This window comes from Diplotaxodon limnothrissa, linkage group LG2, assembly GCF_057381915.1.
Source record: "Diplotaxodon limnothrissa isolate DT_005_m linkage group LG2, D_limnothrissa_male_GT1.1, whole genome shotgun sequence".
Classification (NCBI taxonomy): domain Eukaryota; kingdom Metazoa; phylum Chordata; class Actinopteri; order Cichliformes; family Cichlidae; genus Diplotaxodon; species Diplotaxodon limnothrissa.
This window is the reverse complement of record NC_140597.1, coordinates 22,762,162-22,783,979: the sequence shown is the minus strand read 5'-3', so window position 1 is coordinate 22,783,979 and position 21,818 is coordinate 22,762,162. Positions and strand designations below refer to the sequence as shown.

The 21,818-nt window shown below is 44.3% G+C and overlaps 1 protein-coding gene across 1 annotated transcript in view; it reads right to left on the bottom strand.

Annotated features, from left to right (window-relative positions):
• The window catches only part of aff2 (AF4/FMR2 family, member 2), a 199,978-nt gene that overhangs the window by 26,949 nt on the left and 151,211 nt on the right, over positions 1 to 21,818 (bottom strand). Inside the window, exons 11-16 of the mRNA XM_085368200.1 lie at positions 17,490 to 17,607; positions 12,366 to 12,471; positions 12,088 to 12,238; positions 11,723 to 11,938; positions 7,267 to 7,471; positions 71 to 1,147 (exon numbers count right to left, since the gene is read on the bottom strand). Coding sequence (XP_085224326.1) covers positions 71 to 1,147; positions 7,267 to 7,471; positions 11,723 to 11,938; positions 12,088 to 12,238; positions 12,366 to 12,471; positions 17,490 to 17,607 — 1,873 coding nt within the window. The remainder of the gene's footprint in view (positions 1 to 70; positions 1,148 to 7,266; positions 7,472 to 11,722; positions 11,939 to 12,087; positions 12,239 to 12,365; positions 12,472 to 17,489; positions 17,608 to 21,818) is intronic.

Sequence of the window (21,818 nt, the reverse complement as noted above, 5' to 3'; positions counted from 1 at the left end):
TGTGAAGGAGTGAAGTAAACAGCCAGCAGAACAGTTAAGGCGGTATATGTGAACAAACGCTGCTTCACACCTTGTGTTTCCTCTTGCTCTTGCTTGCGTGTTTCTCGGGTGGAACCACCATGTTTGCAGCCGCCTGCCTTCTGTGTTTGCCTCCGTTCTCTGCTCTCTCCGTCCTCCCAGCCAGCCTGGGATTAGTCTGCTCTTGCACGGGGTTGTTGTCCGGGACCCCCAGACCCTGGCACATCTTTTCTCTGTCCCTCACTGCCGTCTTCTCTCTCTCCCCGAGTCCGAATCTTTCCCTGTCCTCTCTGTCCATCGGCCTCTCTCTCTCTGTTAATCGCTCTCGCTCACCTTGCCTCTCTCTGTCCTGCACTAATCGCTCATTTTCTTCCTCCTGTCTCTCCCCTTTCATCAGCTTCTGTCTCTCTCTGAGCCCCGGCCACTCTCTGTCTTCCTGCTTCTGTCTCTCCCTCTCTGCCACACCTATCCTCTCCCTCTCCCCTTGTCTCTCTCTGTCTCTCCCCTCACTCCCATCCCTTTCTGAAATTCCCACCCTTGATCTTTCCCCCGCGGCCTGGCCGGGCACCCTGCTGAGCAGACTCAGGTCAATTTTTACCCATAAACTCTGGATCTCATGGTATTCCCTCAAGGGTGAGAGAGGCACCTCGTGTCCCAGATTGGAAGGCGGTGACATGGGCTCCAGGTCTTTGCTTTGCCCTCCTAACCCTCCAGGATCGGGAACAGAGGTGCCAAATGAACCACTTATGTTGCTAATGCTCAGGGAGTTACAGCTACTACTGCTGCCGTTACTACTGCTGCCGATGCTACCGTTACTACTGCTGCTGCTACCGTTAGTGGGCACGTTGCTACCATCTTTGACTCGAAGTCCCTTCCCTCCAAATGTTCCCAGACTCCCCACACCGCCAGCAGAGCCAAGGCATGGGAGAAGAGGCGCGTGCATGTGTGCGTTGGACAGAGTCTGCGTGTTAATTGCAGAGCGTGTCGTCTGTGGCGGCAAAGCTGGGATTTTGATGGCTTCCTCCGTATCCGACTGGCATTCTGACGAAGAGGAGGAGGAATCTGTTTCGATGAATTCTCTGGACTTGGGTGTGATCCTGGTGCTGGGACCTCTGTGTTTCCGCTTGTCCTGATGAAAATATATGTAAATGTATGAAAAGGAGCAACAAAATACAAGATACAAGTCAAGAAAAAACGGCACATATAACACACACAAAGGAAGCTTCTGATCTTTAGCCATCTCTTATACCCCGTCCACTAATGCACTTTTAAACCCCGACGAAGAAAAAAAACCTGGTGTAGACAAACGTTATAATCAAAAGCAAAGCACATACAGCACATTACTGAATGTGATAATATCATGCAAATTAGGCAGCACGAGTTGCCAGCTTGTTCCACTAATCTGTGAAGCAAAAAGAAACATGTTTGACTGTCTCATTTTGAATGTCACTGATATTCGCTGCACACAAGTCACACAGTTGAGCGCAGGCGGTCTGTTTGTCACATGCAAATTAAAAGATGCGTCTCACATTTCTTAGTTGAGTTCTTTCTAAGATGCGAGGGCACAGTTTCATAAACAAGTGCATCTTTATTATAGAAATTTTTCCAGTTTTCTCTTTAAAGATCCCGTTTCGATGCACTTCTGGATTGCTTCTGGTAAAGCAGGAATTTTTCCTGAGCTTCCTGGGAGCCGTGTCCTGACCACCTTCACTTAGCGGTCCTCAGACTTGACCAGAGAGAAAACTTCTCAATGTCCCAAATTTCACACGGAATAATGTGTTTGATGAGCACAGTTCTCAGCCAAAGAGATTTGATAGGAGCACGTCGTCGTTCTCTTCATCTTTGTGCACAGTTAATTTGTCTTCCAGGGTGAGGCGCAGAACTTTTTTTTAGCTGTGCAAACACAATATTCACTTCCTACCACACTACTTACATGATTTGGCACCCTGCGACTTTTTTCACTTCCCCCAAAATGAAAAATCAGATTGAAGCATCACCATTTTGACATAGTGAAGGCGCTCCAACACTCATTGTGGAGGCATTACCAGCAAGGGACAGAACGGCTCTTCCGGGGAGCGATGTATATAAAGTGGTCTGGAAGATGAACATCATGAAGCTTTAGGTTTCTAGAGTCGTGACTCACATAGCAGATCATTGAGTGTCCACTAAAGAAATATCCTCTTTGATGGTAACAGTGATATTCAGTCTTGATAGCATTATCATTAATTCTTTTAAGTTTTTAAAATATGTGGCTTCATATTCAAGTGCATCTAAAATCCATGAAGAATAGGAAGAAATTGTTCAGAAAAGCTTTACTGTCTTACTGTTTTTCTCACAGACTGTATATAAAAGATGGACATAGCCTCCTGAAGCTGCATTAGTACATCAGCTACATAGTCTGCTATTATTAATTTAATGGTGATAATTTACAAAACAAACATGTTGTATTTAGCATGACCTGACACTAGCATGGACGTGGATGCTTCCTTACTGTTGCCTGTAGACTCTGTTTATCTACTAGCAGGAGCATCATTGTAATTTCAGTTTGGTTAAATGGATTTTAGTTACATGATGCTGATGTTACCTGAATAAACATTAGTATTAGTAGATATTAGACTTAGTATTTTCTCCTTTCTTTAATCCTTGGAATCATACAGTACACGATGACACAATAATGTGAAATTTTGATTTAAATTGGGGAAATCCAGAAATCATCAAAGTCATTAGCTTACACTCTGTAAGCAGTCTACATTTGAAATGGAAATAATGTGAAAGGACAGAATAACTTCCAATTAAATTTTAATAGTTTTTCTCCTGTTTTCTTACCTAAATATGAGTGTGTAATATTCTGTTTTTACAGATGGATAAAGAAAAACAGTGACTGGTTAACCTGGCTCCTTTACTCTGTCTGTGGATCTCAGCCTCAGCTTAGTTTATATCTCCTACAGACCAAACTCTTTGCAAACAGGTCACATCTACACAGTTTATGCCTGAAGCTGCACCGCAGGGCACAGTCGTTTTAACCAAATTTTACTTAAACAGGTTAAAATGGTTAATTTGTTGTGGGCTGTCTTCTGTTGTAGTTAGTATTTACAGCAGCAGACATGCCGAACTATTCCATGTTTTTGGATAACAAAGGTGAAGGATATGGGCTTTGGCCTTATTGTAGGTTTGATTAGTGTTTTTGTTCTTTAGATTATTTTTTAACAATAGGAAAATAAATGTATATATAAATATATACGAGCGAAAACTGGCTTCTAGCTGTTTGTGTATCATCAGTTTAACTTTCTGACAAGCCTTCTTTCTTCTTCTGTAAATAAGGTGTGTCAGCTGGCAGACGCAGCCACAATCCACTCAGTTTATTTTCATTTTTAGTGCTGTGTAGCTACACCTGCATCGCTGCCCTTGTCTTGTTCCCAATCAAAATTGACCCTGTGATGTTGAATGCTTAATTTTAGACATGTACTGATCAATTATCCTCAACTGAAACAAAGGCGAGCGAGGAGCAGCGATGTGTGTGCAACAGCAACACGAGAAAGCAACTACAGAGGCAGATGCAGAGAAGAAAACACCACTAATGTTCCCAGTCGTCAGTATAAACCCACTCGCTTGGCAGACGCAGCCCTCTGGAATCTTTCCAATGCGTGTTGCCATCTGCAAAATCCATTCTCAGTAAATGCCATGTAGTGTTTTGCTGAAATAGAAAAAAGGGGGAAACTGTCCCTTGCACAGAGCTTATTTGCACTGCCGGCAAAAGCTTTTCCTTTCTTGAACAAAACTCCTCTGGCCTGTTTTCTCCATAGTTCACCTCTCCTCACTGTTGACATTAGCCATCTTGCCAGCTGCTCTGCGCAACTAAAACAGGCAGAAGATCAAATGTTGCAACAGCACTTACGGCACCGATTGCACACGTTAGCGTTCATCTCCATTCTCAGGTAATTTAAGAAAGGTTATATCTCTTTAGTAAAACAAGGACATTTTCACCTGCGTACACTTGACAGGAGAGGCACATCTGTATGTATACCATGAAATATAACGACAGCCCGTTGGATTTAATTATATACTGTAGCATCGTTAGCTTTGATCTGTGTGCGTACAAGAGAGCCAAAATCTCAGACTTCAGACCGAAATGCTCACGTGTAGATTTTTATTAAACTTTTGGATCCGTTAGATGTGAATGAGACAGTATAACCCAAATATAATCATTTCAGGCACACAGCTGTGGCTGTGAGCACAGCAGCATCACACAACTGCTGTGGAAGTGTAACAGTAACCAGTATTAGGGCCCCATTAAAAAAGAAATATTATTGCTCATTTTGAGAATAAAGTTGACTTCATTCTTTAAATAATATTTCAAGTTTAATCTCAAAATTTTGACCTTATTCTCAAAATGAACAGTGATATATATTTTTCATAATGCTTCGTTGTATTAATTCACCTGTAAATAAATGACATTGAAAACTTTGAACTTACAAGGTAAAATATTTACATGTAGCTACACTGGGACAAGTCGGTAAGAGTCAGCTTTCTCAGGAAACAAAGAAAGAATTATACTGTAAGTAAATGTATGTAGTGTTTAGGTCATTTTAAGGAATTGTGTAAGGAAGTTTAAGTAGTGGAGGACTGATTTTAGAGCATCACTTCATGTGTTTTACAGCAAAGATGACACAAATGATACTGTAAGTAGAGAAAATCAAAACTGGCCGGCATGTGTGACCTTGTAATGGAGGAACCAAGTCTAACTTAATTTATCGACTTTTATTTATAATCAAAAACAATATTGAACACAACAGAATTAGCAACAAATCAAATAAAGATATAAAGATGCAAAAAAATAAAGAGCTAAAAATGTAAGCTTCCACAGTACGACCGCTGTCCCAAAAAATAATTTACGATGTAAGATGTTTGTTTTTCCAAATATGACCACTGCACACTGCTTAAACTTACATTATATATATTTTTGTGTTGCTTTATTTCTATAAAATATATGAAGTTATGCAATTCTTAAACTTACTTACGCATTACTTAAAATTACCTTCAGAAAACTTGAATTTACTTACAATATAATTCTATCCTATTCTAGTGTATCTACCTTTAAGTGTTTATAGGTAAATATAATGATCTAATTTCAGGTAAAATACATTGAAAGTCCATTTAATTACAGGGGACCCGTTAGTCGTGGACGCCATTATTAAGTGTTACCATGAAAAGTTGTGTATATGTGGGGCAACCAATCAGAAAACAGCAAGGCTGTAAAGGGCTTGCTTCCGACAGTTGGTAAATTGAGAGGATTCACTAACGTCTGGCCTAAAATAAACGATGGTTATTCTGAAATAAGAATATTAGGTCCCCTTTCAGTTCATGCTCAGTACTGTGGGTAAATCTTTGCAGTGGGATATGTGGAAAAGTATTCGAACTTTTATGTTGTTTCCCTGAAGTTGATGAAAACAAAAGAGAACATGATGATAATTAGGCATTAAGTAATTAGTTGTTAAATTAATTCTAAGTACTGTGTGAGCGAATTAAAGTTTGGAGCTCTGAGGGGCTGTCGGGGCGCCTGTAGCTCCGGCTGCTGACGCAGAGGTGGCAGTTGTCAGAGTCGGGCACGTCATGCTGCCGGGTCACTTCTTCAAGTCTTCTCTGTGGGCTGTAACAGCTGAGCTGCTGTTTGCTGGTTACTGCAGTTTTCCTCAGTGTAATCTTGTTGTAACATCGCTGACAGCTGCTAACGTGTTAGTTGCTAATTTGTCAGCAGATGAGTTTTACGAGAACAATTTCCACAACCTGACAGCAGAACAATGGAGGGGAAATTTGTTCTCAAAGCAAAACAAGTAATGACGAAAGACAGCAGCATCACAGAGATCAGCCAACATGAAAACATCTGAAAAGGAAATCATCAGCGTTATTTGTTTACACGTTTTCTAGGGCTTCTTATTACTGTTCAGCCTCACTGCAGCGTTAAAGTTACATTAGGTCAACATTTTTATGATTTCCTTTTAGCATTTTGAATGTTTGTTGCTGTTTAACCATTTAAATCCTCCCATTCTTCCACTTGAGTTAAAAACACTCTGTTACAATGTAACACTACCACCAACGTCATTAGGTACCCCCTGCTAGTACCGGGTTGGACGCCCCTTTTGCCCTAATTCTTTAAGGAATCACACAGTTGCTGTAGATCTACAGTGAGCTCACTGTCATGAAGAAAGCGGTTTGAGCTTTTGTGATATTGAACATTATCCTGCTGCATGCAGTCATCAGCAGATGGGTGCACTGTGGTCATAAAGAGATGCTCAGGGAGGCTAACCTGTCGCTGGCGTCACACAGATGTTTTTCTAAAACCCTTTGCTAAACTGAAAGAATTCCCACGCTTCCTGAAAGCAGCGTCTCTGTGCTTTTCAGTGATATTTGGGTCGCTGCAGCCCTGCTAAGGTTGCAGCTGTTGGTACCCAATGTGTGCCAAGAAAATATCCTCCACACCACTGAATCACCAGCAGCCTGAACTGTTGACGAGACATCCTGACCATCCACCATCTATCTGAGTGAGTCTGTGCAAATGATATCCTTAGTTTGCTGTTTTTAGCTGAAGGAAATGGCATCATGTGTGGTCTTCTGCTGCTGCGAGGTTTGCAGTGTTGTGCTGCGGTGTCAGGGATGCTCTTCTACATTCATATGTTGTAACGAGCAGTTATTTGAGTTACTGTTGTCCTCGATATTTTCTAAATCCTTTTTGAGACCATTCTCTGAAATCTCAGTAGATCAGCAGAAACACTCAGCCGAACAGCCCATCTGGCACCAACAACCATGCATTTCAAAGTCACTTTAATCACCTTTCTTCTCCAATCTGATGCTCACTTTGATCATGTATAGAGCATGTATGCCTAATTTCACTGAGTTGCTGCCCAGTGAGCAGTTCAACAGATGTACCTAACAAAGTGTTCATCTTGTGGTGTTTTAATATAAATATGTAGCATTACGTGTATGTATTTAACAAAAACTGATTTCCCTTTTCCATTAATGAGCATACAATAGCTGTATATATTCATATATATTCACACACAGCTGAGACTGGATTACAAACAGGAACCTTTCAGGGAAGGAACCACGAGTCAGTACATTTGTTGTAGAGTTGCATAAAGCGATAAGTATAGGGTACAGTCTGATACATCTGTACTTGGTGTTCAGCCCTATTCCAAATGTCTGCAACCTTCCTGCAGTACACACACACACACACACACATCTAAAACTAACCTGGTTTACACTGACAGCAGGTACTGGCAGTGGGGTTTGCTGTAGCGCTGCTGGTGGAGTGGCTGTGTTAGTGTTTGAGTTGGTAGCACTGCGAGGTTCTTTCCTTGGGGCTGTTTTCCCACTGGGAGGTTTACTACGCGGCCTCGGGGGGTTCTGATGCTCCAGGGAGGGGGGAGGCAACAGGTCCTTCTCCCTCGCTGCAGGGCTAATGGGAGAAACAATAAGAGGAAGGCTCACTACTGGAACTAGATTCACCCTTGAGCAAGGCAGTGAAGCCCAAGCTACATGATAAACAATAGAAGGTAATGCTTGCCATTGCTTGGTCTTGTGACAGCATGAAATAATTGAAAACAGCATGCATTCAGTCAAACTTGGACGTAGGAAGCTTAAAATGGAACGAAGAAAAGGAAGAGGTGATTGAGGGAGAGGAAAATGAAAAACAGGAAAAACAATCAATGTTATTTTTTTTCCTAATTAGGCCAACGTCAAGCTGCGCACAGAGTCTGACATGGCTTCTACTCAGTCTCAGCACTGTTCAGCTCAGAGGGAGTGACAGTCTTCAGTGGCCATGTGCCAGACAGCTCAGTGATCCACGGGAACCTCTGTTAGCTCTAAGCTGCAGTGTGAAGCAGGTGGTAAAGTTCCTAACAGTAATTGTAATAGTTTAGTCAATAGCAAGCACTGTATCAGTTATAGAGCCAGTTACACATCAGAATATAGGCTGCTGTGGATTTTTATCTCAAACTGTCGGGCTTATGTTGAAATGATGAAAGTGCACCAGTGTCTTCTTCATGTGCTGCTTTACAGAGACAGCTAAGATGGAAATATCTGGCTCAATTTTATTGATTAAAAGAGATATCACTATAGTCAGATGCACACAAACCCTGCCCTTGTACATTATGGCACAGCCCACATAGTAACAAAGTGTAGTGTAGAATGTGCTCAGCTCGAGTAGGTCAATACGGCTTAAGACAGTTTTTGCTTTTTAGGTAACTGGCTCTCAGAGGAGCTCGAGACATTCACCTGGGATATGAAAACAAGACTTTTGTAGCTCTAGCTTAAAATTTATATATATACACACATATATATACACACACATATATATATATATATAAAAAAAAAAAAAACACCCAGCACGCCCCTGCGGGCGGTTTATCCTTCAAGCTCGGGTCCTCTACCAGAGCCCTGGGAGCTTGAGGGTCCTGCGCAGTATCTTAGCTGTTCCCAGGACTGCGCTCTTCTGGACAGAGATCTCCGATGTTGTTCCCGGGATCTGCTGGAGCCACTCGCCTAGCTTGGGAGTCACCGCACCTAGTGCTCCGATTACCACGGGGACCACCGTTACCTTCACCCTCCACATCCTCTCGAGCTCTTCTCTGAGCCCTTGGTATTTCTCCAGCTTCTCGTGTTCCTTCTTCCTGATATTGCTGTCATTCGGAACCGCTACATCGATCACTACGGCCGTCTTCTTCTGTTTGTCTACCACCACTATGTCCGGTTGGTTAGCCACCACCATTTTGTCCGTCTGTATCTGGAAGTCCCACAGGATCTTAGCTCGGTCATTCTCCACCACCCTTGGGGGCATCTCCCATTTTGACCTCGGGACTTCCAGGTTATACTCGGCACAGATGTTCCTGTACACTATGCCGGCCACTTGGTTATGGCGTTCCATGTATGCCTTGCCTGCTAGCATCTTGCACCCTGCTGTTATGTGCTGGATTGTCTCTGGGGCATCTTTACACAGCCTGCACCTGGGGTCTTGCCTGGTGTGATAGACCCCAGCCTCTATGGATCTTGTGCTCAGAGCTTGTTCTTGTGCTGCCATGATTAGTGCTTCTGTGCTGTCTTTCAGTCCAGCTTTGTCCAGCCACTGGTAGGATTTCTGGATATCAGCCACCTCCTCTATCTGCCGGTGGTACATACCGTGCAGGGGCCTGTCCTTCCATGATGGTTCCTCGTCTCCCTCCTCTTTCTTGGGTTTCTGCTGCCTGAGGTATTCACTGAGCACTCGGTCAGTTGGGGCCATCTTCCCAATGTATTCTTGGATGTTCCTTGTCTCATCCTGGACTGTGGTGCTGACACTCACCAGTCCCCGGCCCCCTTCCTTCCGCTTAGCGTACAGCCTCAGGGTGCTGGACTTGGGGTGAAACCCTCCATGCATGGTAAGGAGCTTTCTTGTCTTTATGTCAGTGGCTTCTATCTCCTCCTTTGGCCAGCCTATTACCCCAGCAGGGTACCTGATCACGGGCAGGGCGTACGTATTGATGGCCCGGATCTTGTTCTTACCATTCAGCTGACTCCTCAGGACTTGCCTGACCCTCTGCAGGTACTTGGTGGTTGCAGCTTTTCTAGCGGCCTCTTCATGGTTCCCATTCGCCTGCGGGATCCCCAGGTACTTGTAACTGTCCTCTATGTCTGCAATGTTGCCTTCTGGTAGTTCAATCCCCTCAGTTCTGACTACCTTCCCTCTCTTTGTTACCATCCGACTACACTTCTCCAGTCCGAACGACATTCCAATGTCATTGCTGTATAGCCTGGTAGTGTGGATCAGTGAATCGATGTCTCGTTCACTCTTGGCATACAGCTTGATGTCATCCATGTACAGGAGGTGGCTGACAACTGCTCCGTTCCGTAGTCGGTATCCGTAGCCAGCCTTGTTAATGATCTCACTGAGGGGGTTCAGGCCTATGCAGAACAGCAGTGGGGACAGAGCATCTCCTTGGTAGATCCCGCACTTGATGGTGACTTGTGCTATGGGCTTGGAGTTGGCCTCTAGTGTTGTACGCCACATCCCCATTGAGTTCCTGATGAAGGCTCTTAGGGTCCCATTGATCTTGTACAATTCTAGGCATTCCAGTATCCAGCTGTGGGGCATTGAGTCATAGGCCTTCTTGTAATCAATCCAGGCAGTGCACAGGTTGGTCAGTCTGGTCTTGCAGTCTCGGCTGACTGTTCTGTCTACCAGTAGCTGGTGTTTTGCGCCTCTGGTATTCTTGCCAATTCCTTTCTGTGTCCCGCTCATGTATTGACCCATGTGCCTGTTCATCTTAGCCGATATGATGCCTGACAGGAGCTTCCATGTAGTACTGAGGCAGGTTATTGGTCGGTAGTTGGAGGGGACCGGTCCCTTCTTGGGGTCCTTGGGGATCAGGACCGTCCGACCTTCGGTTAGCCATTCCGGGTGTCTCTCGTTAACTAGCAGCTGGTTCATTTGTGCTGCCAGGCGCTCGTGGAGTGCAGTCAGCTTCTTTAGCCAGTAGGCGTGAACCATGTCGGGCCCTGGTGCTGTCCAACTCTTCATACTGGAGACCCTTTCTTGGATATCTGCCACTGTGATGGTTACTGGACCCTGTTCAGGGAGGTCGCTGTGGTCTGCCCTCAGATCCACTAGCCACTGAGCATTGCCGTTGTGGGTTGCGTCCTTCTCCCATATGCCCTTCCAGTATTGCTCCGTCTCCAGCCTTGGTGGTGCTGTTCTCTTATTGTTCCCTTGCCACTGAGAGTACACTTTTGCTGGTTCTGTGGAGAACAGCTGGTTTATCTGAGGGCAGGGATAGCTCAGTAGGTAGAGTGGTTGCCCCATGATCGGAAGGTCGGGGGTTCGATTCCCCTTAACAGCTACCCTGAGGTACCCCTGAGCAAGGTACCGTCCCTACACACTGCTCCCCGGGCGCCCAATGGCTGCCCACTGCTTCACTGAGTGAATGGGTTAAATGCAGAAAGGAATTTCCCTACGGGGCTCAATAAAGTACAATAAAGTACACACTTTCTTCTTCTTCTTATTCTCCTGCCTTCTATCTCTCTGGTGTACCTCCTCAAGCGGCTGGCCAAGGCTGTGAGTCTTTGCTTGGCAGTTTCCAAGGCCTCAGGTATGGACAGCTTGCTGTATTTCTTATGCACCTTCTTTGTCGCACCTTTCTGCAACTCCGTTAGTTGGCTAACCTCCCTCCGTGCTACTTTGATCTTGTCCTCTAGCCTCCTTCTCCATGGAGGGTACTGCCCCTTGTGGCTGTTCAACAATACGGCAGCAGTGATCAGTGAGATGCTTGGCTACAAGTTGAACAGCCACAATATATATATATATATATATATATATATATGTACACTATGACTTCAAAAAATTATATCCATGTCCACTACAGTATATCACAACAGATGTGACAGATGTGAGCATGCCAGCTGAACTCAGTGGTTATATATTATATTACATTATTATATATATTATATTCAGCCATTAGAGGGAATATATGCTATGGTGAGGATTTTACAGCACTATATTTATCTTATATGAATCTGTCCTGCCAGTGTTACATATCTATTTTGAAGAACTACTTTTCTGTGTCTACAATGAAAAAACGTTGTTAACAACAACAAACAATTACTACTCCAACAAAGCTTCTACTATATTAGAAGTAAAACACAAGCAAACACAATCATCATTTCCTTTATTTCTTACCTGTGCTGGTTTGCTCTGTTCCATGTCTGGTTCTGATTATCCTCCACGCTGTTTGACCTCTCTGTCCGTCTGGGCTGTTTCTTCCCTGTGGTGTTCCTCCTTGGGGTCGTGACCTCGGGCCCCGACAACAGGCCCAGCGACAGCCTCATCTTAGACCTCTGGCCCTCCCCCGAGGCCTTCTGACTCAGCTTGGCCTTTGCCTTCTCTCTGCCCGGGCTGAAGAAAACAAAACACATTTTTTTCATATATAGATGGTTAAGACACATTTTTGCCAGCTGCAACCTACAATTAGTCTTTCATTCAGTCTTTCATTCAGCAGATGCTATTTTGAAGAGCTACTTTAGCAATATTCTAAACAAACCTACCAGAAAGCTGCCCTCGTGTCCTTGTGCTCCACTGTAGGTGCAGCTGGAACAGGCGTACTGCTCGATCCACAGGGCTTAGTTTTGGCAGCCGTACCCACTCCCGGTGCCTCATTGCCTGGGGAGAATGTCTCTGGACCCTGGTTGATGGAGCCTAAGCAGTGGACCATTTGACTAGAATAGGTAATTGTAACCTAACCAAGATATGTTTATCTAGGCTATTTAGCACATCCTGCAGTTCTTCGTGGACAGAATGGCTTTAACCTTCCATGTCTACCAACCTGTGCCATGATGTTCTTGTTGTGGGGGAACCAGGGGTTTGGTCTGAGCTTGGACCTTATTCAACCAGCTGTCCAGCTGCCACTTGTTGGTTGACGGAGGCTCGGGCTAATAGGAGGAAAAAGACAACTTTTTATTTTGTTTGTGCTGTGATTTTTTTACTGCTTTGTCTCTTTACATCAGTTTCTTCCAGTGTGTTTCACGGCACACGCCTATAAACCCAAGCAGCGTCGAGGCATTGAAATAATGCGATAAATATTGTCGTAATTTGTTTTTTCTGCAGATGGAGTTTTATGACTTTCAGAGCACTGACAAGACAGAGTGGGGAGAGTTCATTTAATTTACAGACAGTAAGATTTACAGTAAAGTGAGAAGCTGTGAATCGGGAGAATAGCAGTGAAAGGGGATCTGCCTCTTATAAAATGAAAATAAAATTGGAGAGATTTGTCAGAGCTGAAGATATTCACAGCCTCAGTGTTTGTATTGGTGCGTTGTTGACAGTACTGTGTAAAAATCTCGAGTGACCCCTCATTTCTTTATCTTTATATAAAAGGAGCCTAGCTTTCTATCTTACCACTTTTAAATTAATCTTAAGGAATAATTCTCCAAGTTTTCTGAGAACGGCTTGTTCACTCAGTTCCGTCCTTACACTGGAGAGTCGCAGATTTAAGCCCTGTGGGAGTCTCCCCCCAAGAGGGACAATGGACCCCCTATTGATCCTCTACCTAACCACACAACGGCAGAGTCAAACAAAACCAAAGGTGGGGGAGTGTGTTTCATGGTAAACAGAAAGTGTTGTGATGCCAGGAGCATTTCTACTCTCTCCAGCGGCTGCTCGCCACATCTGGTGTTCCTGAGCATTAAGTGCCGCCCTTTCTATCTGCCCCGTGAGTTCAACTCGGTCATCGCCACGGCGGTCTACATCCCACCCCAAGCGGACACAGGTATGGCTTTGTCCCAATTACATGATGTGCTGAGCTCGCTTCAAAACAAGGACCCGGGCGCAGCCCTCATTGTAGCAGGAGACTTTAACAAAGCAAACCTCAGACAAGTCATGCCAAACTTTTACCAGCATGTCTTGTGTCCAACGAGAGGGGATCGAATTTTGGATCACTGCTACACGCCATACAAGCAGGGCTACAAAGCGGTCTCACACCCGGCTTTTGGGAAGTCTGACCACAACGCCATCTTCCTCATCACCCAGTATAAACAAAGCATACGGAGGGAAGATGTGACCACGAGGGAGGTAAAACGGTGGACTGCCCAATCAGAAGCTACGCTACAGGACGCATTCAACGACGTAGACTGGGACATGTTCAGAGCATGCGCAGTCGACATCAACGAGTTTACGGAAGTAGCAGTATGCTTCGTCAATATGCTAGTGGAGGAGATTATCCCCACTGCGAGAGTCACCACATTCCCAAACCAGAAACCGTGGATGGACAGATCGATCCGCACTGCAGTAAACGCCAGGACCGCCCCCTACAACGCGGGTCTCGCCACTGGCGATATGAGCGCCTACAAAGCGGCCTCATACGGCGTGCGGTGAGAGATGCCAAACGCCGGTACCGGGAACGTGTGGAGTCCCACTTCCACCAGGGCGACACACGAAGTATGTGGCACGGACTACGCACCATTACGGACTACAAAGCCAGGGACATTGCGCTGATCAACGCTGACTCTGCATTCACCAACGAGCTGAATCAGTTCTACGCCCGTTTCGAGGTTAGCCAGGCGGCTAATGCTATCTACCGCCTGACTACCGAGGACAGTGACGTCATCAGCGAGAGACCGGTGACCAGCATCGCGGAGCATGACGTCCGAGTGGCTTTGAGGAGAGTGAACACAAGGAAAGCGGCGGGGCCAGACGGCATCACCGGCCATCTGCTGCGCTGCTGTGCTGACCAGCTAGCAGGTGTGTTCACTTACATCTTCAACGAGTCCCTGGCGAAGTCTGTGGTCCCCACATGCTTCAGAAGATCCACCATCATCCCTGTGCCCAAGAACAGCAAACCCTCATCCCTGAACGATTACCGGCCAGTTGCACTGACCTCGGTAGTAATGAAGGTGTTTGAGAGGCTGCTGAAGAACATCATCTCCTCCTCCATCCCAGACACCACAGATCCGCTGCAGTTCGCCTACAGATCCAACAGATCCACCACTCTCAGCCACGTGGACAAGAAACAGGGTAACTATGTGCGAATGCTGTTTGTTGATTACAGTTCAGCGTTTAACACAATAGTGCCCTGCAGACTGTTCACAAAGCTGAGGGATCTGGGACTTAACAGCCGTCTGTGTGCATGGGTGTTGGACTTCCTCACTGGCAGAACTCAGGTGGTGAGGGTGGGCAGGTGCTTCTCCAACAGCATCACCATCAACACAGGAGCACCTCAGGGATGTGTCCTCTCGCCACTGCTCTACTCCCTCTACACTTCAGACTGTGTGGCCACCCATGGCTCCAACACCATTGTGAAGTTTGCTGACGACACAGTGGTGTTGGGTGCCATCTCCAACAACGATGAGGCGGCCTACATGGATGAAGTGAAGAATCTGGCATCGTGGTGCCAGGACAATCACCTCCAGCTGAACGTCAGCAAGACCAAGGAGCTGTTGGTGGACTTCAGAAGGAGTCAGCACAGAGACTACAAGCCCATTATCATCAATGGAGCTCCAGTGGAGAGGGTGCAGTCCTTCAAGTATCTTGGTGTCCACATCTCCTCAGACCTGACATGGGCTGCCCACATTCAGGTCCAGACCAAAAAGGCTAGGCAGCGCCTGTATCACCTACGACAACTGAGGAAGTTCAGGGTCTCTCCAAAGATCCTCAGGATTTTCTATACAGGCGCTGTGGAGAGCATCCTCACACAGAACATGACATCGTGGTTTGGGAACAGCTGTGTGAAGGACCAAAAAGCTCTCCAGAGAGTGATCCGTACAGCAGAACGCTGCTGCAGGATTGCTCTCCCCCCGCTTCAGGACACCTACACCAGGAGATGCCGGACTAGAGCAGCGCAGATACTGAAGGACCCGTCCCATCCTGGCAACAAACTGTTCCAACTTCTGCAATCTGGTAGAAGGTTCCGCATCTTCCAGGCAAGGACAGAGAGACTCAAGAGGAGCTTCTATCCCCAAGCCATCCGTGCCCTAAACACACACACCCGCCCTCTCACATCATCTATAATTGACTGAGACAGGACTCTCTTCCAGACACTAAACCAAGGCACAATGTACATTTCAATTCCTTTAATTTTAAATATGTTTATATTGTCTATCCTGTAAAATAGTCAGATGTCTATTCATATTAATGTACAGAATTCACCTGCTTGCTGCTACTACTGCACATTCACCCAATGTATATACTATATATATATTTATATATATATAGTATATATAATTTTTTTTTGCACATGTCAAGGAGCGTGTCAGGCTACATTTCACTGTGTGTTATACTTGTATAACTATGCATGTGACAAATAAAGAACCTTGAACCTTGAACCTTGAACAAGCCAAGGTGTGAAGACGGGTGTAGGTCACAATCAGCCAAGATTTCAGGTGAACTCATTGTGAAACCTAGCCTATCATGTGATTTGTGAGGTCGGATGGCGCTCATATCAACTGACTTTAGGGATGGGTACCGGTGTCCGGTGCCATGATGGCACCGGTTCTGACATAAACGGTAGTAACCAGACCGAAAAGCAGCGCACATTTCGGTGCTTTATTTCGGTGCTTTTTTTTCCTGAGCTGTGATACACTTTAGATTCTAGCCAATCATTTTACGTTTCCGAGGATAGTAGGCGGGGCCAGGTACGTACGTACGTTCTGTTAAAGCAGAGCTACAGATTAAAAATGCCCAAGGCGAAGCGGTTAAAAGTCTGGCTGTACTTCATAGCAAAATATGCAAACTCAGCAGCCTGCAACAAGTGCTTTAAGCTGATACTGTGATACTGTCAAAGGAGGTAACACCTCAAATCCGATGAAACACCTGGCGACGCATAGCGTTTTTTTTAAAAGCCCAGAAATGCGCCGTATTTGATAGCTTGCTGCGAGACCTCACACCGAGCACATCTACTGCGGGTGGGTTGCCTGTTATGCAACATCCCCCAAAAACACTAAGAGGAGAGTCCTGGCCCCTAGCCCTGCCAGTGTAGCAGAAATGATGACGGATGATGACGGCAGCAGCAGCCGTTCTTCTCTGCGTGAGTAGGCTAACCACGTTATTACATTAATGCATGTAAGGTGAACTAGCAAACATCATCATAGCTACATGCTGCTGTCTTCTTGTTTGATGGCAGATACTCCCTTCACCCTGGCCAAAAAGGCTAAAATGACCAAAGAAAAAGTGGAAAACAGTTAAACATGAGAGGTTTAGGACAAAGTTTGTGTTTTTTCCATTGTTTAAGCACTGCTTCCAGCCAAGAGTGATACCATATATGCCCCATAGCTGCAGAAAAGGCTAACATTGTTATATTTTTACAAAAAACAGCTGAACATGAGAGGTTTTTGGACCAATTTTGTGTTCTCCATTCTTTAAGCACCGGTTTGAGCACCGTTTGAGCACCGGCACCGTTTCAAAAGTACCGATTTGGCACCGGTATCGGATAAAACCTAAACGATACCCATCCCTAACTGACTTACAGACTTTTTTAACCTATTAGAACTACAAACTCTGCTTTTGCCTTAGGTACTGTATTTCCATTTATTTTTGCATGTTTCAATAAATCCCAGGACCATTCCTAGAAAAATCTAAAGAATCGAAGGGTGGCTCAAGACTTTAACACATTACTGCATGTGATACAGAAAAAAACTGGCTAAATGAGATCTAACAGCTGAGAAAAAGGATCACCTTTCATGACTCTTCATTTATTTTACAATACATTAAACATAAGGGAATATAATATTTACTTATTTGTATTTAACCATTTTAACAATGGTTAGCATTTTCTCCCAATAAATTGTGTGTTTACCCAGTTGGTACCCACTGTGTGCACACAGTTACCAGGAAATCTGCATAAATACACACAAGCACACACACACACACACACACACACACACACACACACACACACACACACACACACACACACACACACACACACACACACACACAGATCGAGTTGTCATCCTACCTCTGGAGTGTTTGTGCGGGAGGCCTGATTATACTCGCTGTCACTGGAGCTGCTCTCAGACTCGTCGGTGTCAGACTCTGAGCTGCTTTCTGATTCACTGCTGCTCCCTGATGCACCACTAAAAAAGAAAGACAGACAGAATGGGGGGTAGATGGGGTGTGTGTGTGTGTGGGGGATCAACATGTCACAATGGAACAAAACAAAATCAGTTTCACTGGATGCTGAGAAAGCACAGCGACGGACACTGTCAACGCTAATGAGGTTACACCAAAAAGTTTCAGCACAAAGTTTCACACTTTGCGGGATGACACGGATGTCCACTCGCTGCTTTGCTTTTTGCTTTTGTTATGACTGTCAGCACTGCCTGTCAGAAACAAAGGTTTACACTTTCAGAACATTAGATGGTCTTTATCCAGATGATACTTAATCTTCAATCATCCATAAATTTAGGACAGGAAATGATCTTTTTAAAGAATCATGGCTTAAACATCTGCATGTCCTCTTCCTTTCTCTCTAAACAACATGACATCCACTATAAAAGACTTTAAAATTCTGGCATGACCTCTCATTCGCCAGCTCAAGTCAATTATGTCTTTTATTGATTTCAAATGTTGCACAGCCAAGAGGACTCTATCACCAAAGTCACCTCTCTGCTGGCTTGAACTCAAATCTTTTTGTCTGTTTAAATCCAACTTTCAAACTCAGGAAGTAAATTGCCCTTAAGTGGACATGAATTTGAACAAGCACATTAAAAACGTATCAGAAGTGCCCTTCTTATATAAATATACTTTAATTTATGCACGACATGTGTGGGTGCAAACATCCTTTGTTCACTGCTACTGGATGAAGCCCTACAGTGTTTACTGACTCATCCTGCCACTTAGTCTCAATCAGTGTCAGGGCTGTTTAAAGTACCTGCTGGGTCGTGACTTTCACTCTTGCTTGTACTGCTTCTCTGGCTTTAGTGTCAAGACTGTAGCTCTCTATCAGTCTGGTTCGAATGAGATGAGCCAACGTGTTTGTTGCGTTAAAGCGATGAGCGGGGTTCTAGATGACTATTATTTATATTTTGAATATGTGCGATGTTCATGTAAAATAAAGAGGAAGAAAAATGCATTTTACCTCGAAAAGCAAATGGTTTGTTCATTAGTCTAACAGGGGTGTTCTGTTGGATGTTTTTATTTTATTTTATATTATTTATTGGCATTTTGCTTTTTTTGGATAGAGACAGCAAAGAGGGGAGAGAGAGGGGGAAGACATGTAGCAAAGGCCTGTGGGTTAGACCAGCGGTCCCCAACCTTTTTTGCACCACGGACCTGTTTATGCCCGACAATATTTTCACGGACCGGACTTTAAGGTGTCGCGGAAAAATACAACAAAATAAAACTAGTACCGGTACTGAAAAATAGAAGAGTTATTCATAACACACATGAAAAGACCCAGGAAAACCGAGTTAACGATAAAAACGATAACAAAATAACGCTGAAAACCAATAACAACCCTGAAAACCATACATTTCACACCTGAGCCTCAACTCTCGCGGCCCGGTACCAAACGACTCACGGACCGGTACCGGTCCGATGCCCGGGGGTTGGGGACCGCTGGGTTAGACTATAACCCGGACCGCTGCTCTCTGGCCTCGTGGGATGTGAGCTTAATCAGCACCCAACAACGGTTCTCATTTAAATAAAAGCAGAGGTAGTTGACTTTCCATGTTTCGATTGCCTGGATAGCCATTTAATTCATCAATCAGTGGTATTCTTACCTCAGGTTTGAGAAAAGTTTGACTTTGAGGGTCTTGTCCCAAAATCCCTGATGCTAAAGCAGCGGCCCCCCAACCTTTTTTGCGCCACAGACCGGTTTATGTCCGACAATATTTTCACACACCGACCTTTAAGGTGTTGCGGATAAATACAACAAAATAAAACCAGTACTGGTACCAAAAAAAATATTTATTCATAACACACGGGAAAAGACCCAGGGAAACCGAGTTAACGATAAAAACCAATAAAACCCATAAAGTTCACACCCGAGCCTCAAGTCTTGTGGCCCAAACGACCACGGTCCGTGCCGTGGGGCTTGGGGACATCTACTCCAAATGATGGCTATGATAACTTACCAGCAGTTTTGGCGGGAAATTTGAATGATTTACATTTTATCCCTTTTTCCAGTTTATATTTGCCTTTGTGTGTGTATGTATGCAACATTCAAATAATCTGCAATATCGTTACATTATCAGTGTTTTATTACAAATTCTGGGCTTGCCTCCATTTTTAAAATGAATAAATAAATCTCCGTGTCACCACAACCCCTACCCAAGTACAACGTATGACAATTTAATTTCATCGCTTTATACTCAAAATGAAGAAAAAGACACAAAAGAAGGTGTAAATATCAACACCTTCTTTTGTGTCCAGATCGCCCAATCTATCTTCCTCAGCCTCCTATTGGAATCCCGGACGAGCCCCCAATTGTAAATATCAACACTTCACCGAGTTCTTTGGATTTCTCAGAGGCATCCGATGGAAGACAAAACACTGCTCAGTAGACCATTTAACACTTTATTACTTCTAAAAGGGAGATGCGTCCTGCATGACACGCTGCCGTGGATCTCAAAATGGTGGTGTGCCCCTAACAGTTTTATTATAGAAGTTCTCTCATTCTAGTCTAAACAACACTGTCTCAGTAACTTTCCACTAGAGATGATCCCATTCATTCAATGGTCATTCAGTTTTTAACCAATGTGTTTCATTCTTTAATCAAGGGTGTCAAATTAAATCACACTAAGAGCCACAGAAGGAAATAAGAATCACATAAAGAGACATACATATACAGATTATTGACACACTTTAATTTAATTGAACATATATGTCCAATATAGCTACTTTTACATACAATTTATTGTCCTCAGCGTCTCCATAGGGAATTCACAGCTACCTGGTTCAAACACCTGATGTCAGCTAATGATCGTATGTGGCATTTAATAAAAACTCATATATCCTGATGGAACTGGGGAGAAATGAGTGTGAGGTAAAGTAGTTTTTGTGTAAGACAGAATCTTTTCTCAGGCTCCGTCGTTATTGGTGGATTAATAGATGGTGTCGTTGAACGTTCTTTCTCCCTGCTATCCCTGTTTAGCCCAAACATGGGAACAAAACACAAATCTTCACAACTTTCAAGACCAAACTATTTGTCCACCTCTCATTTGTGTCATCAGGGAGGAGTTAACAAGACCTGGATGAACTATGATCTCAGCCTATCATCAGAGTAACTGGAAAACTGAGCTCAGGAAGCGGCTCTGAGATCCTTCAGGACGTTTAAACTAATCCCTGTTTTCTCTTCACTTCAAAAACATTTCACACACTTTTTTGAACAAAAGATAATAATCAGAGGAGTCGACTGCTTTATGACTGATTTGCTAAAAAATTACGCACCTATCAGTGGGTAAAAAAAAGCCTAGCTACTAATCAATGCATAAACACAGCATTTTGAACCTGTCTCATCTTCTCTGGTGCTTCGGCTGGCCTTGTGTTCATCCATCCTTCCACAGAGCTTTAAATGGCCTCCTGGAGGCAACACGCCCGCTCGTCCCAACTTAAGAATACACACAAATACACTCGTGCGTGCACACAGTTTTTTTGCAATTATGTGTAGTTCCCTTTGTGTATGTGAGAGTGTGCACGTAATTTCAGTTCAAGGCTGCCATCACAGCAGGCACCAATCTGTGTGAGCAGTCAAGCAGCAAATCCATCAACTGTTCCTCGGGCAACACACACACACACACACAGTGACAGAGACTGTATGAATGCAGTCTCTGTCCTGTTTTTCTTCTATCATTACTCATCTATTCTCTGTTTTCCCTCTCTTTCAGTTTCAATTAAATTAAATTAATAAATAGCAAACCGGTTGAAACAATATTGGCAAAGCACTGTGTTAAACCCTCGTATACATGTTTGTGTGCGCCCCTATGCATACCCTACATCGTGCAGTCTCTGCCAGTTGTGTGTTTGGAAGACATACGAAGGCACCCTCGGAAAGTATTTTTAAGAAACGCAGGAAAGCTTCATGTATGTGTGTTGGTTTTCTTTGCCTGGCTGGTGAATCAGCATCACAGTAACACAGGAAATGAGTCAGTGATATGATTCCCAATTATTTCTCTCTCTCTTTTTTTCCTGTAACAGGGGACTTTGATTTTCTTCATGTGCTGTGATGGTTATGTATATACTGCTTAATGTCAGTGCTGCTTAAATGTCATTAGGTAACCTTTCCTATGCCTGGGGGAAATTTATTGATGAGGCCAAATGCATCCAGATGAGAAGCGGATGTATT